At 35.0% G+C, this 17,995-nt stretch overlaps 2 protein-coding genes across 2 annotated transcripts; both read right to left on the reverse strand.

Moving 5' to 3' along the window:
- Positions 1–1,581: 1,581 nt before the first annotated feature.
- On the reverse strand, positions 1,582–5,447 carry LOC110694043 (ADP-ribosylation factor GTPase-activating protein AGD3-like; the record flags this gene model as incomplete). Its single annotated transcript, XM_021871203.1, has 7 exons — positions 5,443–5,447; positions 5,262–5,330; positions 4,611–4,687; positions 3,690–3,790; positions 3,475–3,545; positions 1,986–2,048; positions 1,582–1,626 (listed from the first exon to the last, which is right to left on the reverse strand). Coding segments are annotated over exons 2-7 (420 nt in total), but the record flags the coding sequence as incomplete, so codon positions are not given.
- Positions 5,448–7,578: 2,131 nt separating this feature from the next.
- LOC110694044 (signal recognition particle subunit SRP68-like) lies at positions 7,579–17,777 on the reverse strand. Its single transcript, XM_021871205.1, is given in 17 exon segments — positions 7,579–7,978; positions 7,980–8,039; positions 8,662–8,811; positions 9,149–9,241; positions 9,243–9,279; positions 9,737–9,846; positions 9,993–10,064; positions 10,066–10,200; positions 10,321–10,448; positions 12,325–12,436; positions 12,741–12,936; positions 13,232–13,317; positions 15,165–15,360; positions 15,532–15,642; positions 17,165–17,231; positions 17,327–17,416; positions 17,588–17,777. Coding segments are annotated over 16 exon segments (1,791 nt in total). The 5' UTR covers positions 17,415–17,416; positions 17,588–17,777; the 3' UTR covers positions 7,579–7,828.
- Between the last annotated feature and the right edge of the window lie 218 nt (positions 17,778–17,995).

Consider the following 17,995-nt stretch of genomic DNA (forward strand, 5'->3'; position numbering starts at 1 on the left):
AATTGACGCGTTTGATTTAGACACATATATTAAGGAGATGAGGGAGTGTGAGAGAGAATGAAAAAGCAAGTGGGGTAGCTTCTAAATACAAGGTAAAAAAAGTTACCCCAAAAGGAAACGTGTCAACTAAAAAAAACTTCCTAAAAAGGAATACGTGTCAACTAAAAAGAAACGGAGGTAGTATATACTAAATAGGTTTAGGACGTATTTTAAATAAGAAAATTTTAGATTTTAACACCTCACAAAAACCCGAAAATTGTTTTTAACACCTCTAAAATAAATGTATTTTAACACCACACAAATTTCAAAAAATTGGGTATTACCACCATTTAACTGATTTCATTTAAAAATCCGTTAAGTGGGGCCATACAAACACGTGTCGATTTATTATTGGCCAAAAAAAATAAAAAGAAAAATTTAAATAAAAAAAAAAGTTAAAATAAAAAACCTAAAACTAACCCAGCCACCCCAGCCCCACCACAGCGCCACCACCACCGTCCCCTCAACCCCCCCCCTGTCGGCGTCCCAGCCCGGCGTTGGCGACCCCAACCCCACCCCTTCCCTTTCCCCATTTTCGTTTCCCGACCACCACCCCGAAACCACCCTAAACGGGTTTGAGGGTTTCGTTTGGGGTGGTAGGGAATCGATTAAGGGAGGGGGAAAGGAGAAGGAGGGCATTTCCGGGGGAGGAGAGGCGTTTTTCGGGGAGAGGGGCGTTTAGGGGCTTGGTTTCGAGGTGGTGGTCGGGAAACGAAAATGGGGAAAAGGAAGGGGGTGAGGTGCGTAGGTGGGGGTGGGGTCGCCGGCACCGGGCGATTCCCTGGGACACCGGACGCCTGCAGGGGGTGGGTTGAGGGATGCAGTGGTGGGGCTGGGGTGGCTGTGGGGGTAGTTTTAGGTTTTTATTTTAATTTTTTCTTTTTTTTAAACAAATAAAATAGTGACACGTGTCAGTGTGTCACTGTGGACCACACTTAAAGGAATTTTTTTACTGAAACCATTAAGCGGTGGTAATACCTATTTTTTAGAAATTTGTGTGGTGTTAAAATAAATATTTTTTTTTGGAGGTGTTAAAAAAAAATCGGGTTTTTGTGAGGTGTTAAAATCTAAAATAACCTTTAAATAATGATATTCTACATGTATTCTCCTTCAATAAGAATATTCTAAAAATGTTTTAATAATACCACACTTATAACGGCTGCTTACCCCATAAGCCATAGAAAAAAAAAAAAAAAAAAAAAAAAAACACCCTTAAAGTTCACCTTAGCTAAATCGAATAATGAAATTTATGATACCATCAAAATGATGATGCGAACAGGAGAGTTACTCACATTAGAATCTTAAACATAAAAAAAAAAAAAAAAAAAAAAACAGGAAAAAAAAGATTGGCTTTTGCACAAGTGAATACATTCCAAGACATAAATTGCAATTCCATAATCAATGCTAAAGATCATTACGCAGCACTTTACAATTAAATCAATTGGAAGAACAGAGCATGCATTTAGAAAATTGAATGGCAATCAAAATGTGTAACAGCAATCCAGATTTTACATACTAACTTAGAGAAAACAGATTGTTCACCTGGTCATATGAAGCAGCAGCCTTATCAAACCGTTTTCGAGCTTCCTGTTTTAAAACACAATAGATCCTTATATAAGTATGTAAAGTCATATAAGCATGTTTAGCTTGATCATATCACATGCACTAATAACTCTAGGTGTCTTGTTTTAACACGATGAGCTTCATAAAAAGCATAGTAGATTCTGTGGAGGAATCCTATGACTCACAAGAACCACCTCAAGTTCATGATGGATTCTTCACGAACAGTAAGTATATCAGATGTGGAGCAAATCATTAAAAGCAGAATGAAATAAGATAAACTAGACTTTAGAAGTTGATTGTGGGTTCATTCTAAGCTTCCATTTTTCTTATTTTGGAAATAAGTGGACAGAAATAAAAAAGATAAGGTAGACACCATCAAGTACCCTGACATCATATAGGTCGACATTGACAAATTGTAGCAGCTTAACGTTTAGTAAGTTCTCCACCTAGTGTAGCCAAAAGATATAATCAGCACTCAAAAAGACAATAATACAATAAACAACACACCATAAGTTTTCTATACAGACATGGAAAAAACTCCCTTAATTCACAGGGAAACACCAAGTGTAGTCAATGACAGTTAGCATTTCACTCACTCCGTTATAAGTTAAACACAAACCATTTAGACGTTCAGCTAACAATTATCTCGGTCATTTCAAAATTAATTTTTAATAGAATTGTACGTAAAAACGCGGGTTTTGTTATTTACTCACGCTTTAAGTGCTTTTTTTCACAATTTGATAGCAAAGTCCCAGCGGGGAGAAACTACTCATTAATCAAACTCAAGTCATCAAAGCTCAAAAGATACAATAGAGAAGAAAAATCAGACATTCAGAAACTTTTACCAACATCCCACACACTTGGACATGAACCACTTAATATGCTTTCTCTCCCACAAAAGACTAAGCAATAGTCTATCACTAGCAAACTCTAAGATATTGCCAACAAACAAATGGAATGAGCTCAAACCCTGTTTGTTCCCACACATCTTTACAGACTTGTAGATTCCATAACAATCTTTTAAAATCCAAACTCCCCTGCAAGCTTCATAAGACCGACTTGATGAGCACCCTTGTGCTTCCAGTCTTCCACATATTTCACGCCCCACACTTATGAGAATAACAATGTGGGACACATGGAATGCGATTTTTCAATGGGGGCAAATTTTTTTTTCCCTGCAAGTCGTAACATTTTTCAATTGAGGCGATTTCATTTTTCCTGCAAGTCGTAACATTCTAGAACAATGCAAATCAGAACCACCAGTAACTTGTGGAGTGATAGCACATTGACCAAACTCAGAAGTTAAGTAACCAATCTCAGATGAATGTGGTAGTACCAACTACCAAGTCTACCAACAACACATCCATCCACTCACAGCTAAACTAAACTAGTAAACTTCTCTTTCAAACAATTTGTGATAGATATTATGATTACTTTTAGTAGTATATTTCTAAACTGAAATCTATGCACCACATTTATACAATTTAAAGATAAAAAATAATACATGCACCACTATTGATATTACCTATGTTCTTTTATGTGTCCCATTTAGTATATTCCATTCAAATAAAGAAACTTTGACAATGATGGATAAGAAATATCATATTCATGTGGGTTTTGTTATTCATCTCAAAGTATAGTTTCAAAATAATAACATGTAATCATTTATTTATAGTAAGTAGTTGAAATAATAATGCTGCACAAATGTGTGCAATGAAAATTGTGCATAAGTGAACTGGGGAAATTAAAAAGAACAGAGATAGAATTATAAAATAGATTAGAATTGTGCAAGAGCCCTGCACTTCAATTTATGTAACCTAAGTTTTGCCATCTACAAAATAAAACACTCTTTTCAAATTACAAAGGAAGTACCTGTGATCTAAGAACTTCCTTGTACGTACCAATCTCTCTCAAGGCAATAGTAAATTTTGCCATGACTGGGCCTGTATTAGATGATTACACATGAAATATATATGATGAACCGAAAATATGGATTAGAAAAATCCTTAACAAAATAACTTTAAAAAACAATCTTCTAAAGAGAAGCATTATAATCTCCAAATAGGAGAAAATCAAAGATAAAATACCTCCAAATGAAACACCTAAAGGATCATTATTCCCTCCTGCAAATGTTTCCAGTGCGCTTGCAAAAGCAACATCTGCATCATAACCCTCTCCAAGCCCTTCCCTGGATTCATGTTGATAGCACAAGTTCAGAAAATTAGAAAGAAAAGGAGCTTAGGGCACAGCATGTTACAACCTTCATTGACGAATATGAGCTTGCTGACACAAATTCCTAAAAGTCACAAGATATAGCACTTGTTCAAGTCATCCTATATTTCCTTTACTGCTGTTGCATCAGCACACTAGCTTATTCAATAAAAAGGTCCGAGCTCCTTAAAAAGACTCCTTACATCTATACTCCTTTAAAATAAAGATGAAACCAAATATTGAGAAAACTAATTAATCCTCATGATAATAATCAACAGGAGTCCAAATACTCCAAAAAACATGTTGCAAGTAGTTATATACGAGTAGCATTCAGCCAATAAAACAACAGGCCTCCTGACAAATGTTTAATTAACTCATAAACTTCCTACCGCTAATCCTCACTTCTAATAGTTATCTGTTCTGAATAAAAGTCAAAGACCCTCCATACATAAAGCCCAGCCCCTTCACTGGTCATTACAATAAATCAATCCGTAAGGAAGGAAAAAGGGGCGTTCAACAAGTCACAAAATAGATAATCGATCACAAAAAAGTCTCTAAGCCATGGATGATTACAATAAACCAATTAAAATAGTAACATAAATAATTGCCAAACTTATGAAGGAAACAAGATAGTATATATAGAACTATATAAAGCTACTAAAATACAACGAACACCTAGACCCCATTATAAAGGACACTTGAGGATTGAGAGCCTCATGTATTGCATTGATGAAGGTATTATACATTATATAAGAATTCAGCAAAAACAGCAGGAAAAAAAAATGTTGCTGCCTTACGTGTACTTGTGACATCCTTTGTAAAACTTTAAACTTCGATCCTTCAGCAATTCAGAGTTTTCTTCCAAGCATTGAAGCTGCATCACCAACCAAATAATATAGCTAAGTACTTTGTTCAGCTGGGAACTACTCAAGGCGAAATTCCCCATTACAAAAAAAACAAATAAAAATATTTTTAAGTAATTTTACAGTTCCAATTATACATATCCTATCAAAGAAAAAGCTGATTGATATATGGTTTTAATGCTTGGACCACCAACTCTTATAAGCTAATGGTAACATTTTGATCAATTTTGAAAGCTAATATAAGAAACTACCGATTATTTGTTTTTATTCATATTGTACACGAGCATCATTTAATCTCAGGTCTCGAGTATCAACCTGGGCTTTAACTTTTAACAAACAAATTAAGTTCATTGGCATTGTAAAGACCATGTAATCAAATTGGATGATACATAGACTAAAACAAATTATAACAACAGCTTTCATTGTCCTGCATTGTATTAACAAAATCCCTTGTAATTTTTTATACCTCATATACAATGATCAAAACCAAAAATACAGAAAAAAAATAATAAAATAATAATAATATAACTAAAATAAAAATTAGAAAAAATCAAATAAAATGAAAATTATGTAAGAAATAATAACCTGAGTTCTAAACATGGGAGAATCATCCAGCTTTAAAAAGTCCAATTTTGAGCCTTCGCCCATTCTTTTCTGCAAAACAAAATATTATTAATTTCATACCAAAAAATTTACAACAAAAAATTTGAAAAAAAACCCACATAAATTTATATTATTCTGACAAATTAAGGATAAAATTGAATACCCGAGGAGATAAACCGTAACAGAACATGCAATTTCCTTCAAACAAGTAATTCTCTTTCTTTTGCAATTTTTTGATACCAGATTTTTGATGAATTTATGAAAAGTTTGAAAAAATCAAACCCAGAAAAGGCCTTCAAGAACAAATTTTTTATACTATAAAAAAAAAAAAAAAAAATTGATCACGTAAAGCAGGGAATTCCAAATTCCATAGAAAAAATAAAAATAAAAGAGAGAGAAAAAGTGGATATCTGGAAATATTTTCTAATTATAAACATTTTTTGTTGTATTTCAGTTGAAAAGGAAAGTACTTAAATTAATTAAAACAGATAAGATAAAATAAAATGGAAGATTTGTGCATTTGTCATTGTTTTATTTTTGAGAGAGAAAAAAGGAGCGCGTTAAGAGGACGGCTTTTAAATTAAAATTCGTATAAATAAGATTTGGTGATGCCCAAAAAAAACATGGGAGGCATGTCTGTTTTTTTAACAATGTTTATATTGTTGTGTGTGTTTATGTCAATTGTCATCATTTTATGAGAATGACGTCTTTGAAAGAGGTGAACTTAACGATTTTCTTCTCAATGGAAAGCCGATGTCTGTTGTATATAGTTGTTTGTTTATATTATTATCATTTCATATATTTTTTAAGTTGTGTGTCGTTCAAATGTGTTGCGAATAAAAATTTTGATAGTAAGTCACAGTGGACAATATTATGATAGACAAGAAAGTTAAACTATTTTCAAAAAACTAACGATAGCATGAACTTATAGTTGTTAAGTTGCAAGTATTCATCAAAGTAGCGAATAGTTGTCCAGTATAGTTGGTTTAAGATTAGCTGTCATAATAGTTACTCCCTCCGTTCCATAATAATTAACACGCATTTATAATTTAATTATGATATTCACTTCTCTCACCCTCCATTGCCTCCATTATACTTTCTTGCTTCCATTAATTTACGATGGTCTCATCTCAATTGTCTCTCTCACCTTCGTATATGTCCTTTTCTTCATGTATTGCTTCAATTCATACCTCAATGGCATGCCATCTTCAAGCTTTATTCATACTCCATGTCTTCAAGTTCAAATTTTTAGAATTTGTAGCCTTGCACTTTTGACACCTATAGGTACTTGTAGTACAAAAAGATAGAGTAACATATTTATGAAAATTGCTCAGAATTACTAAGATGGATTTTGTGTTATTTACTAATTTTGTTTTAAGTGCCCATCAATTTGGCCAAATGATTATTATTCCGTAATTGTGAATGATCTTTTTGCCTACTAGCTGCGTATTTTGGCATCTTGGGTTGTATAAGGAATTAGTGATGAGTCGCGGTGCTTCACTTGAATTGTGAAAAATGACATCGAAAGGGTCAATGTAGGAGTTTCTAAAGAATCTTCAAAGAAAAATTCACAAACATAGCATGGATTTCATGAAAAGACAATCAAAAAGAGAACATTTCAAAAGGACATAATTCACGCATAAGTTTCACGTCATTTCCATGAGATACAAATGCAATTAGGTTCATGAGTTAATGTGGATTCGAGGATGAGAGTAAGAAAAGGCCGGAGGAGAAAAGATCCACCCCAACCTTTACCCGATTCAATTTGACACAATGCTGCAATCCAAAGGCAACAATACATTTATACATTTACCTTGTTAAAGATTCAAAAATAGACAATTTATTTATTTATAAATTTCTGGAAACAAGAAAAAGAAACCAAAAAAATAGATAATGGTGGGATTAATATGGCGTGACAATTGATTTTTGACAGTACATTTTGTTAGTAGAATGAGTGGAATAGGTGGGACCGTGTATCAATTCGTTAGGCATGAGACATGCAAATATACTAAAAACAGGCAGCAAAGCACCAGCAGATACTAATTCAAAGAAAGGATTTCACGTAAGGTGAATGGCCGGCAAATCACATACTGCAAGTATACATTAAATCAATTGGTTGAATCCTTGCTACTAAATTTCTAAACAATGCCGTCTCATTTTTTCAATCGACAACTGTTCACGTAGACTTGTAAAGCTAACGCAAGAAACAGGCACAAATGCACAATTGGTTGAGTTTTAGCTTCTTTTTTTTACACTGGTCTGGAAGATCAAACATCCGGAAGAACTGACGCCCCAAGTCTCACTTTGTCAACATCCACAAACAACATGCTAAGATTATAAAACTAAGCAATACAAAACTGTGAAATACAAAACTGTTCATTTATCAGAAACATGATAATACAATCAAAATGAACTAAAATCAGAATCAAAGCTAAAATAAATAAATAAAGACAGGTCCTAATCGATTTCAGTATCAGTTTATCAATTTTCAGCAACACTCCAGAAAAGCTCCCTTTAGAAGAAAAGAAAATGGTACTTGAAAATGGTACTTATCTCCAAGGCCAGAAGCCTCTTGTCTTCTTCATCCTGTTGTCAAGAGTAGGGAACTCAATCATGTTGTAGGCAAGATCGAGAACTATTGGATTCCTTGGGACTGCTTGGAAAGCTGGAGGGAAAGCTTCAATCCGGGGAGGTACTTTTGGTGTTGGAATCACTGACAGCAGGCTCGTACACATCAAGTTTCTCAGCAAGGAGTTTATCCTGTTAAAATGAAGTCGAGTGAACTATAAGATTATTTATACACCAGCATACATAATATGTAGACCAGTGGACGATGCCAATAACCTTGTCTTTCCCTCCAAAAACATAGTGAGCACACATATAACCATGATCTTTATGCAAAGCTAAACAAACCCCAAACAATAAAATTCATTTGAGTGGGTGGTGCTACATCACACAATCCAAAATATTCAACTCGTTTTAAGTCGCCAGATATTGATCAGAGTTAGTATAAGGCTTCAATGTGGCTTACCTGACTACATATCCCCCAAGCAATAGTGAGACACCTTGTAGCACACAAGCTGGGCAACTATTTTACGATCAGGGAGAAGTATGATATAAATCTCCCCCCCCCCCCACAACGCACACACACCCCCACGCTTTTTTAGGTCGAATACCAATTTTTTACTGCAAGCACATAACCCCACACACCCCCACCCTTTGTTAGGTCGAATATAATTTTTTTACTGCAAGCACATAACCCCTTTGACCTTGGGATTCAGCACCTAGGTACCTTTTATTTATATTATACACTAGTGCAGGGAAATGCTTTCAAAGTAAACATTTCAAAGAAGAGTAAACCATAATTTTGGTAGAGACAAACCTTCTTATCAGCCCCAGTCAGAGACATATTTGATATCTTTTTAGAAAGCTTTTCAGGAATCTTCTGCTCTTCCAAGATTCCGGTAGCATGCTCTATACAAATGTTTGATCTGCACTGTTGATGTAATGCCTTCAACTCTGCCATCATTCCCTGTCATGAAGAAAGTGCACCAATCAACCTTCTGGCAGTTATACTCACTAATCAATAAAGCTACAATTTACTTCACCCAAAAAAAATAAAAAATAAAAAAAAACATACAATTTACAGTTCAAAGCAAGGATACAAGATAAGCAGTCAGCAGGTACAACAAAATTTCCTAGGCATCAACTTTGACGTTACACACAAAATCCTTCCATCAGATATTTAGTTCTCTTCCAGGGAATTCTGTAAAGTAATACCCCCAACATTCTTTTCCTCTAGCCTCAAAAGAGATATACAGCACAAAGCATCTGCAAACATGCTGCGATTCACATGATGGTAAACTGACCTGTTCACTGTTTTCCACGCTCTGCAATTTTTGTAGTGCATTCTCCGTCACAGAAAGAGCACGAGAATATAATGCATAAGCTTCAGCTCTTTTTTCCCGCCAAACTGTAGGATTTCGCCAGGTAAAAGCACCTTCAAAAATTGTAGTGCGATGTTAGAAATTACTAATCCTTAACATATTCTGAGAAATCCAAATACTTATCAGGTAAACTATCATGACAGCATCGGCAGCAATAATCAAGGAATGCTCACAACACTCCCTGGGAAGCAGAATTCACATTTACCCCTTGCATGCATATAGCGAAAACTAAAAAATAACCATGCACTTATTGCAATTTCTGTTTAGGTAAGCAGAACTTCACAAGTGAAAAAGAATAAGGAGTTCACACAACTAAGGTCTAACCTCTATAATGTATGATTTTGAAATGACTAAAGCACATCCCAAGCTTTTGTTTGAAAAGATATTCTATACACATACCTCAAGTCCTCACACCCACAAGGTATGGGTTTAGAAACCCAAGGGGAGAGGAGGGTATGGCTCATACCAAGCATTCAAGCATCAGATATGAAATAAAATAAAAAAATATACCTTTCTGCACGGAAAGCTAAACTTTTGAGAGTGCATTCCTCAGCAAATGCCACTTCTTCACCTTTACTATCCCTCCCAGAAGTGACTAAGTCAGACAAATCAGCTAAATTCTGCAAATGATGACAGCTGAACATGATTTTTTTTTTCCATAACATTTTACATACTTGAACATATGGAATACCAACCACCATCATGGCGTCATCCAATCAAGAAATTGGTTTAAATATCCAAAACAAGTATCATTCTGAATGCTTACTTGTAATAGAAGATCGTACAAGCGAACTAGTTCCTCGGGTTTGGTAACTTTTTCATTTTTGTCATCACGGTTTTCTGCTGAGTTTGCTCTTGGCAATACTAACTAAAAGCTGGTTTCGCTCAATGGTACGTTGTCCAAGAACGGCACTTACAGCTTTGTCAAGTCCATTCAATTCATCTTTCACATTTTCAGCACTCCCTGCAGTAACCTATGTGACAAAGTTTTAACCAATCATTATTTTGGACACTAAAAGCCACCCTTGAAATCAAGCCACAAAAAGACATAAAAGTAATCAACATGGTACCAAACTACCAGAAGCAATGCATACCAAATCATTGCGAATGCAACTCCTTGCATCATGATAGGCAGAAAAAATTTTGTCAAAGACAGCAAGTTTTTTCTCAGCTGACAGCGAGTCTGCAGTTGGACCCTGAATATCCTTCTCCAATTCCTGAGCTACTCACATGTAGAATTAAAAAACTGTAAATTATATAGGTTCAGATGTATATAGTGTAGGTTCAGAAAGTAGCAACAGCTAGAAGTTAAAGACAGACAAGATACTCCATCTCCAGAAGCAAGCTCTGGAAGAGCCAACCCCTTGCTTCCGTTTTATGCCCATTACTTACACATACCCTCAAGATAAACTTTGGGGAGAAATGTCGTAGATAAACCTCAACTATGGATTGACAGGGTAGCAAGTTAATTTAGTTTATTTTTTTAACAAAATGAAGCAGATACAAGAGTTACTGCAAAGCAAATAAAATATAACCATTTATCGACTCCTTTCAATCAATCAAAGCCTTAATCCCATAAGTGGGGTCGGCTATATATAATTATCGACTCCTTTGGCGAATAAAATATTGAATGGTAGTAAATGATTAGTTTTTATTGAGTTGAAATAATACTACTAGCAAAGAGAAGGCTATATATAATAATATATACTCACAGCTTGTTAAATCAGATGAACACATCACTACTAATTTTTAAAGAAGAATGAGCTTATGCCTTTTATTTTAATGCTCAGCAAATTCCTAGTGAAATTAATCTACCGTGTACTTCAAAAGGGAAGCAGCCTAGCTACAAGATTAATACACACAGCCACACAAGTAGGTGGAAAACAGATTGGGATCTGATTCCCTTGAAGAAAACAAAACCGAAGGAAACATATCAACAGAGAGACAATGCACTATGCAAAAGAGAACAGAAGACTAAATGAGAGCACAAACAGAGAATTATTATTGAATCCTTCTCATCCTTGTATTTTTATGGTTTGGAAGTTCCATTATATTAAATGTGCATTTTCAAGCCAAAAGCACAAAGCTGATTTTGATCAATTTGTAGTATATTTCGGTTATGTTTCTCTAACAATGAGCAGCTAATTGTTTTCCAGGATTTATTATCAAACTTTAGCTATGTAATTTGATAATTAACTTAGTTTTGGAATTATCTTTGGTGTTATGATTGAATTATTCATCTATAAAATTGATGATTAATCCTAAGAAATTCAGGTTATAAAATTATGCAAAGATAATCATGCATTGTGATTAAACCAATGAATGCATTGTCTAAGCTTTGTTTATATAGGCCATGTCACCAAGTCAGTCTCAATTGTGAACCAAAGCTCATAGCCTAAGGCACCTATATCCGTTTAATTGCAAATTAAACTAGAAAATTAGCTATATAATTAGTGGTGAATCAAATGTCCTTTCCAATTACTGATTGATCCCCGGTTACCCTTATCTTGACCATTTAGATAATATAGTTTCTACTCTGTTATTTGTTTTAAATTAACTAGAATCAGAAACAACTTATTTATCTGGTTTTTGTCACTAACTCACTATCGATAAGATATCCAAGTATTTGTCACTATCCTTTTGAACTTCTACACTTGTATGAATACGATTTAAAAAATTGCTATCAAGCAACAACATTAAAACAAGAAACATGGAGCTTTTAACAAGGATATGCACCATTGGAACAACTAGTAAGAAAGCTCCAAAATAGTGCTACTTCAAAGCTTAAACAATACTCTACTGACCCACTTCAAGAGTGATCTTTACCAAATATTCTCAAAGAACCAGAATATCATTGTATCTTGTGTGCCATGAAAGGTCATCAGACAACAGCCAGCAAATAGCTCGAGAGTGCTAGCAGGCATGCTACTTTTGAGCCAAAAATTCATGGTGATCAGGCAGAGAAGAAATACCAAGCCAACATTTTCAGGGATCATGAGTCTAGATATGGTTCAAAAAAATCTTCAGGGACAAAGCTCACGAATGCTAGAAAAGTATATTAGTTGAACTATGTTCTATAAAAGATAATGACTACTAACCTTTTAGAATGGAAACCCTAGTCTTAGGATTGGAAATTGGAAATCGGTGTCCCAGCCAATTGAACTCTGTCATTGAAGCAGCTTGTTGAGACCTTGCCTCAGCCATGACAGCCTGCATATACAAAGACAGTTATAGCTCCTTGAAAGACCTGACTGTAGTCTGCAAATAGGTTTAAGCTCAATTCAACAGGATAAATCGTATGTTTAAAATGATTGGGAAAGTAGCAAAGCACCCTCAACAGATGCATATCTTTAGGGATTACACTATTCATGACATTTAAAGATCTAGGCTGACAACTCTTACTTTATAAAAATGAAGCATAAATCCAAGCTACAAACAAGTCTGATACATGTTTTTCAAAAATTTAAGGTAGCTTTTCAAGCTAAAAGTTCAAATCACAGAAAAGCAAACTTACTTCCAACTTGGATTTGAAAAGGTCCAATGCTGGCCCCTCCATTTCACCAATCTGCTTAAGTTCTGAAGCTTGCAGGTTGGACTGGCCTATTTTGTGTAAGCAGTACCTAATACTAGGCTCTAGCTCTTCCACACGTTCACGACACAGAACCTGATTTTCAAGGTCTCCATACTTCCCAAGCTCTTCATAGACAGCCCTGCATTGTTTACATTACCATAAGAGTTATGCTCTGTTTAAATAAAGTGACAACACCTATGTGCCCCCATCATACATAACATTCCTGCAGCATGCAGCCTAGAGGCATGTGGCTTCAAATTAAAACCAACAAATGACACTAAGACAAATATTCTAGCATCTTCAGATGTTCTTGAATCATTAATGCCATAAAAATCATGCAGAAGGATATATTTCATAACAAAATAAGATTTTTTTTTTTTTTTTTTAACAATGACACCACTAGTCATCTACAAGCTAAAGACACTATAACGCACCTGGCACTCTTGAAATTCCGTAACGCCATGTCCCAATTCTGATCTTGCTCGAACAACAAGTTACCTTTCATATATGATGCATAAGCCTGGTCACAGTGAAACACATGTTCAGTTCCAATAGTAAGTAACAAAAACTTCAAATGCGATGTTGGTCATGCAACCTAGTTTTCTTGAAAAACATACTAAAACATTATAAGTTTAAGTCTCAATGCTGCTGGACAAATAATGCAGGAAAACAGAAACTAGTACCTAACTGCAGCTTTGGCAACTAAATATGAATAGCTCCAAAAGTGATTAAAGTATTCAAGGGAATTAAACAATCCTTCACTTGCCTAACATCACAATCAAGAGCATATCGCTCAAGACTATTGCACTCTGTTCATCCTATGTTTAAAAAATATGGTTGCTTCTCCACAGTCTCCAATGCATACCTTTTTTTACCATTAATTATTCATCACTCACTCCATCTTTAATTAGTTGCCCTATTTGCCTTTTGAAGGTCAAATTTCATCAACTTTGCTCAATTACTTCTACTATCATATGAGAAAAATTATACCATAGGGTATCTTGTTAGATTCATTATAATGTATACTTCCAAAATACCAAATTCTTATAATTTTCTATAAAATGCTATTAAAGAAATTATTGATCAAATGTGTCTTGGGAGATTTTGAGAAAAAAAATTAGGCAACAAATTGGAGAAAATAAGATCATCAAAAATGATTTCTTGCAACCAAGATCTTACATGATAAATATTATGAATTGGTGAATATCAATGGCTAAAGTTTTGGCTACGAAACATTTCTTGTAGGAAGGTGAAATGGGGAGGATGGAGGATAAGAGTTATAGAAAAGTTATCAATGCATACTTCTGTACTAGCATTACACAAAATCCACTACATGTAGTCCTTTATGCAATTGTCTACGTTAAATTTTCTACAAAAACCAGTACCTAGACAGCAATGATGTAATAAAAGTCCTAGAAATACATTTTAAACTAAGAGATGTCCAAGGTTCACACGACATGGATGTCAAATAAAGAATAACAAAAACACAGTTAAAAAGGTAAATGAAGCTTTATCCAGCAGTAAAAAAAACAATTAAAAAAATTGTGTCGGATAGCACAGGCTTGCTTGGAGCTTATCAGCCACAGCTATAATAATCCTCACCTTCACAAAAACTCACAAAACGGCTTCATATGTCTCTTCAAAATGTCATGGAAAGTTCTACAAGTGAAATGGCTATAGAGAGGCACAATGAGAGGATGGAGACTGGAGCTATTTCAAGATGAATGTCTCTAAAAGGGACTTGTATATTTCAAGATGCTTATCAAGCAAAATGACTATAGTGAGTGGCATAATGGGAGAATGGAGACATTAGATGCAACTAGCGCATCCAAAAGATCATTGGCGTTGGTACCAAACAAATAGGTTCACAAATCACAATACTACTTCATCAGTTAAGCCATCCTTTATACATCCAAGAAAGTATTAAGGATCGCAACACAAAAGTTTCCTAAGTATAATCGAGAAGCATATCAAGGAACTTCCAAAGCTATAAAGAAGTTACATTCAAGAGCACAGAAACAAATATGTTGACTAGCAAATTTCAATAGAAGTTCAGAAGAACAATTTTAGGAGAGGAAGAAAATGGCTCTTTAACCCTTGGGCCTCGAAGAAAATTCATGAGATACATGATGAGCTGACATAAAACTATGTCCACAGGCTACTCAATAAAATTAGAATAAAAGTTCTACTGCTCTACATAAACATGGTTGCTAGAGTATCAAGACTTGATTTTCAGTCATCTTACCAGCTTGACAAAAGTTCACACAATTCACTAACACCAAAATAAAATTTATTAAACATTCAAAGGAAAAGAACCCACTGCAACCCAAAAGCAATACAATTTAAAAGTAATATATGAGATCAAACCTCAGCTTCCAAAGAGGTTCTGGAATCTCCTTTGAGTGCACAAAGTTGTGCAAAAAGAGTAGCCCATTTTACAGCCTTCCTCAATCTGCCAATCAGATAGATGCGTTGGCGCCCATTTGGACCATCCGGTAGTTGTCTTTTCTCCATGGCATGGCTCCATGCCCTTTCAGTTGTATAGAGTAGAATATGGAGAAACCTACAGACAAAATAAATTCAAAATAAAAGAAACTTGCTTAGAATTGCACAGCACAGCAATGGAAACATTTGGCAGAGCCGCAGAGCACAGAGACCAACGTAGTGTAAGCCACATACATTCCACACTTAAGGACAGTGATTGAACAATTAGTTTAAAAAAAATGAAAATTACCTTACATCAGTAACAGTGCTCTCAGTAATAACTTTCCGGCTGTATTTATTACGGCCATGTGTAAACTTGAGGGATTTATACAGCCTTCTCAGACGAGCTGTACAATACCGCCTACCATTCAAACATTCCAATCAATCAATAAAAGCACCTCAATCACATTAAATATATACAGCATTCAATTCAACACAAGAAAGCCTATACCCTATGTTCAAGAGATAATTAGGTATCAAAATGTCACAGAAAGACAGGCTAACAATAATCCATTCTTTAATTAATTCATTCTAATTTATTTAAAAGATTAAGACAGATATTCAGGTCTAGACATGAAGCTAGAGGACTTCTGATAAAGATAAGTTATGTTAACCCACCACATTAATGATCTTCGCATCACATGCTTTACGAAATGCAAGTTTACAACTATTTAAAAAATATGCTGCACACAAACTTAATACGGAGTATCACTTATTCAACATTTTTACCCCCATATTTTTTAATATTATTAACTTAGAGCTTGTCCACTATAAGTAACTTTTTTTTTGGCTGTTTATTATAAAGATTTTAGTGTTATTTTTCAATTTTTACAAAACCAGTACGAAGCTACTTTTGTTGTTGCTAACTTTAATTTTTGAATACCTATTTTTAAATCAAAAAGAGAAAAAGAGAAAAGAAATTGACTCGACCCACTTCATCTTCCTTCACAACCATAGTTGACACCCCTAAAGGCCTAAAGATCCTGAACCATTGGCAGCCACCACAGCCCCTAATATTGACCATCAGGATCACTCCTCACCCCCTCTCCCCCTCTCCTCCAAACTATTGTGTCACCATAAAGCCCTTTAAAGTTGCAACAGCACCTTCACCTGTTTCCCTGCTTCTCGTTGCCTCTTGTTTTATCTATTTCATATTCCTTGAATGCCTAGTGTTTCTCTAGCAGGCGATGCCCACCACGGTTAACCACTCCACCCTATCTAGCATCCTCCACTGCCTGCCAAACGTAATGCACCTGCTATACTGGTTGTGACCTGCTGTAGAGTAGTGGTGGAGGCAGACATGGGTGCTAAGTATATGGAAGGAGTGGGCAGGGCATTTCAAGGGGGTGAGGGCATGGGGCACAAGGCAGAGTTGAAAGCAAGGTCTTGTTTCCAAATCATAATTCATAAAACCACTATAAGTGATTTTCCTTTTCTGCAGCGATTTTCATAAATCAACAAGTTGTTTTTCTCGAGCAGTTAAACTGAAAAGGATTCATTTCCATCCTCCAAAACATAAGAAACGAAAAACACAAAATCTACAATGCCGAACAAACCTTAGGGCCGCTTAATTCCAGTCCAATTCAGTTGTTCCTAATTTCCTTCTCTCATAAACAATTCATTTCAGCTCCATTTAGTTCAGTTCAATTGTTTTCAGGAAATCGGAAAAGACCCTAACCATAAATTGCAAAGCATACCCAAGTTTGACAAGAAGAAAACCACTTATACATTGCCATGCATTATCACTCACTGGACTACAACGAATTCATGCAACATTCTTTATCCCACTAGCCCGACAACTCTAAGTTGTACAATTTCAGAAAATCAAGCAATATCAATCTCAATTGTTTTATTGAACAAAGAATTTCGACAAGTGCAAGTACCTATAGCGAGTGTAATCGCCATGGCGCAATCCATGCTGCATTTGGGCAGACTTCAAGAGCTGCAAAACTAACATCGTCACGAAAATCAAACCAAATATCAGAATTACATGCGTTTCAACAATCATAATCCAAGAAACGAAAAGAAGATTAATACAAGTATACCATTAATGGAGAATTTAGGTTGATCGGAACCAGTCGATTTTTGGATATCGATATCCATTGACGAAGCTGAATCGTTTACTTTCGCCATTCCTTCAATCAAATTATCAAGGAATCAGATCGATAATAGGTGAAATTTGATGCAGTTGGCAATCAATATGAATAAAATCTGCAATTAGGGATTCGATAAACCCTAATTTGGTGCGAATTAGAAAGAAGTAATTGTCGATACAATGTAATCGGAAAATAGAGTGTGAAATTTACCTTGATTGTACGGATTCTGGGAGCAACTGCAACGTCTGCAATGGTTGTGTAATTGTGTTTAGAAAGAATTCTTTGACGATACACTACGATACTTGCGATGATGATTAACCCGGCTATATTCGGGTAATCGGGTCCAGCTAAAGAGGAACCGGAACCAAAATCGGAGTATCTGATAAGGATTCCAACGATTTTCCTAAATATTGCTTAGGAAATTTTGAATTTTAATAACACACAAAAAAAAAAAAACAAAAAAAAAAACAGGAACATGGTTTCTAACATTAAAAAAATAAATAAATAAATAAATTACACCCAAAAAATTCACAAAATAAGATCTTTTGATGAAATCCAGTAATGGGCTCCATGAAATACATGTATCACAATTTTGTTGGCTGAAAAAAAATTAAAAAA

The sequence above is a fragment of the Chenopodium quinoa genome, unplaced genomic scaffold (assembly GCF_001683475.1).
Source record: "Chenopodium quinoa cultivar QQ74 unplaced genomic scaffold, ASM168347v1, whole genome shotgun sequence".
Taxonomy (NCBI): domain Eukaryota; kingdom Viridiplantae; phylum Streptophyta; class Magnoliopsida; order Caryophyllales; family Amaranthaceae; genus Chenopodium; species Chenopodium quinoa.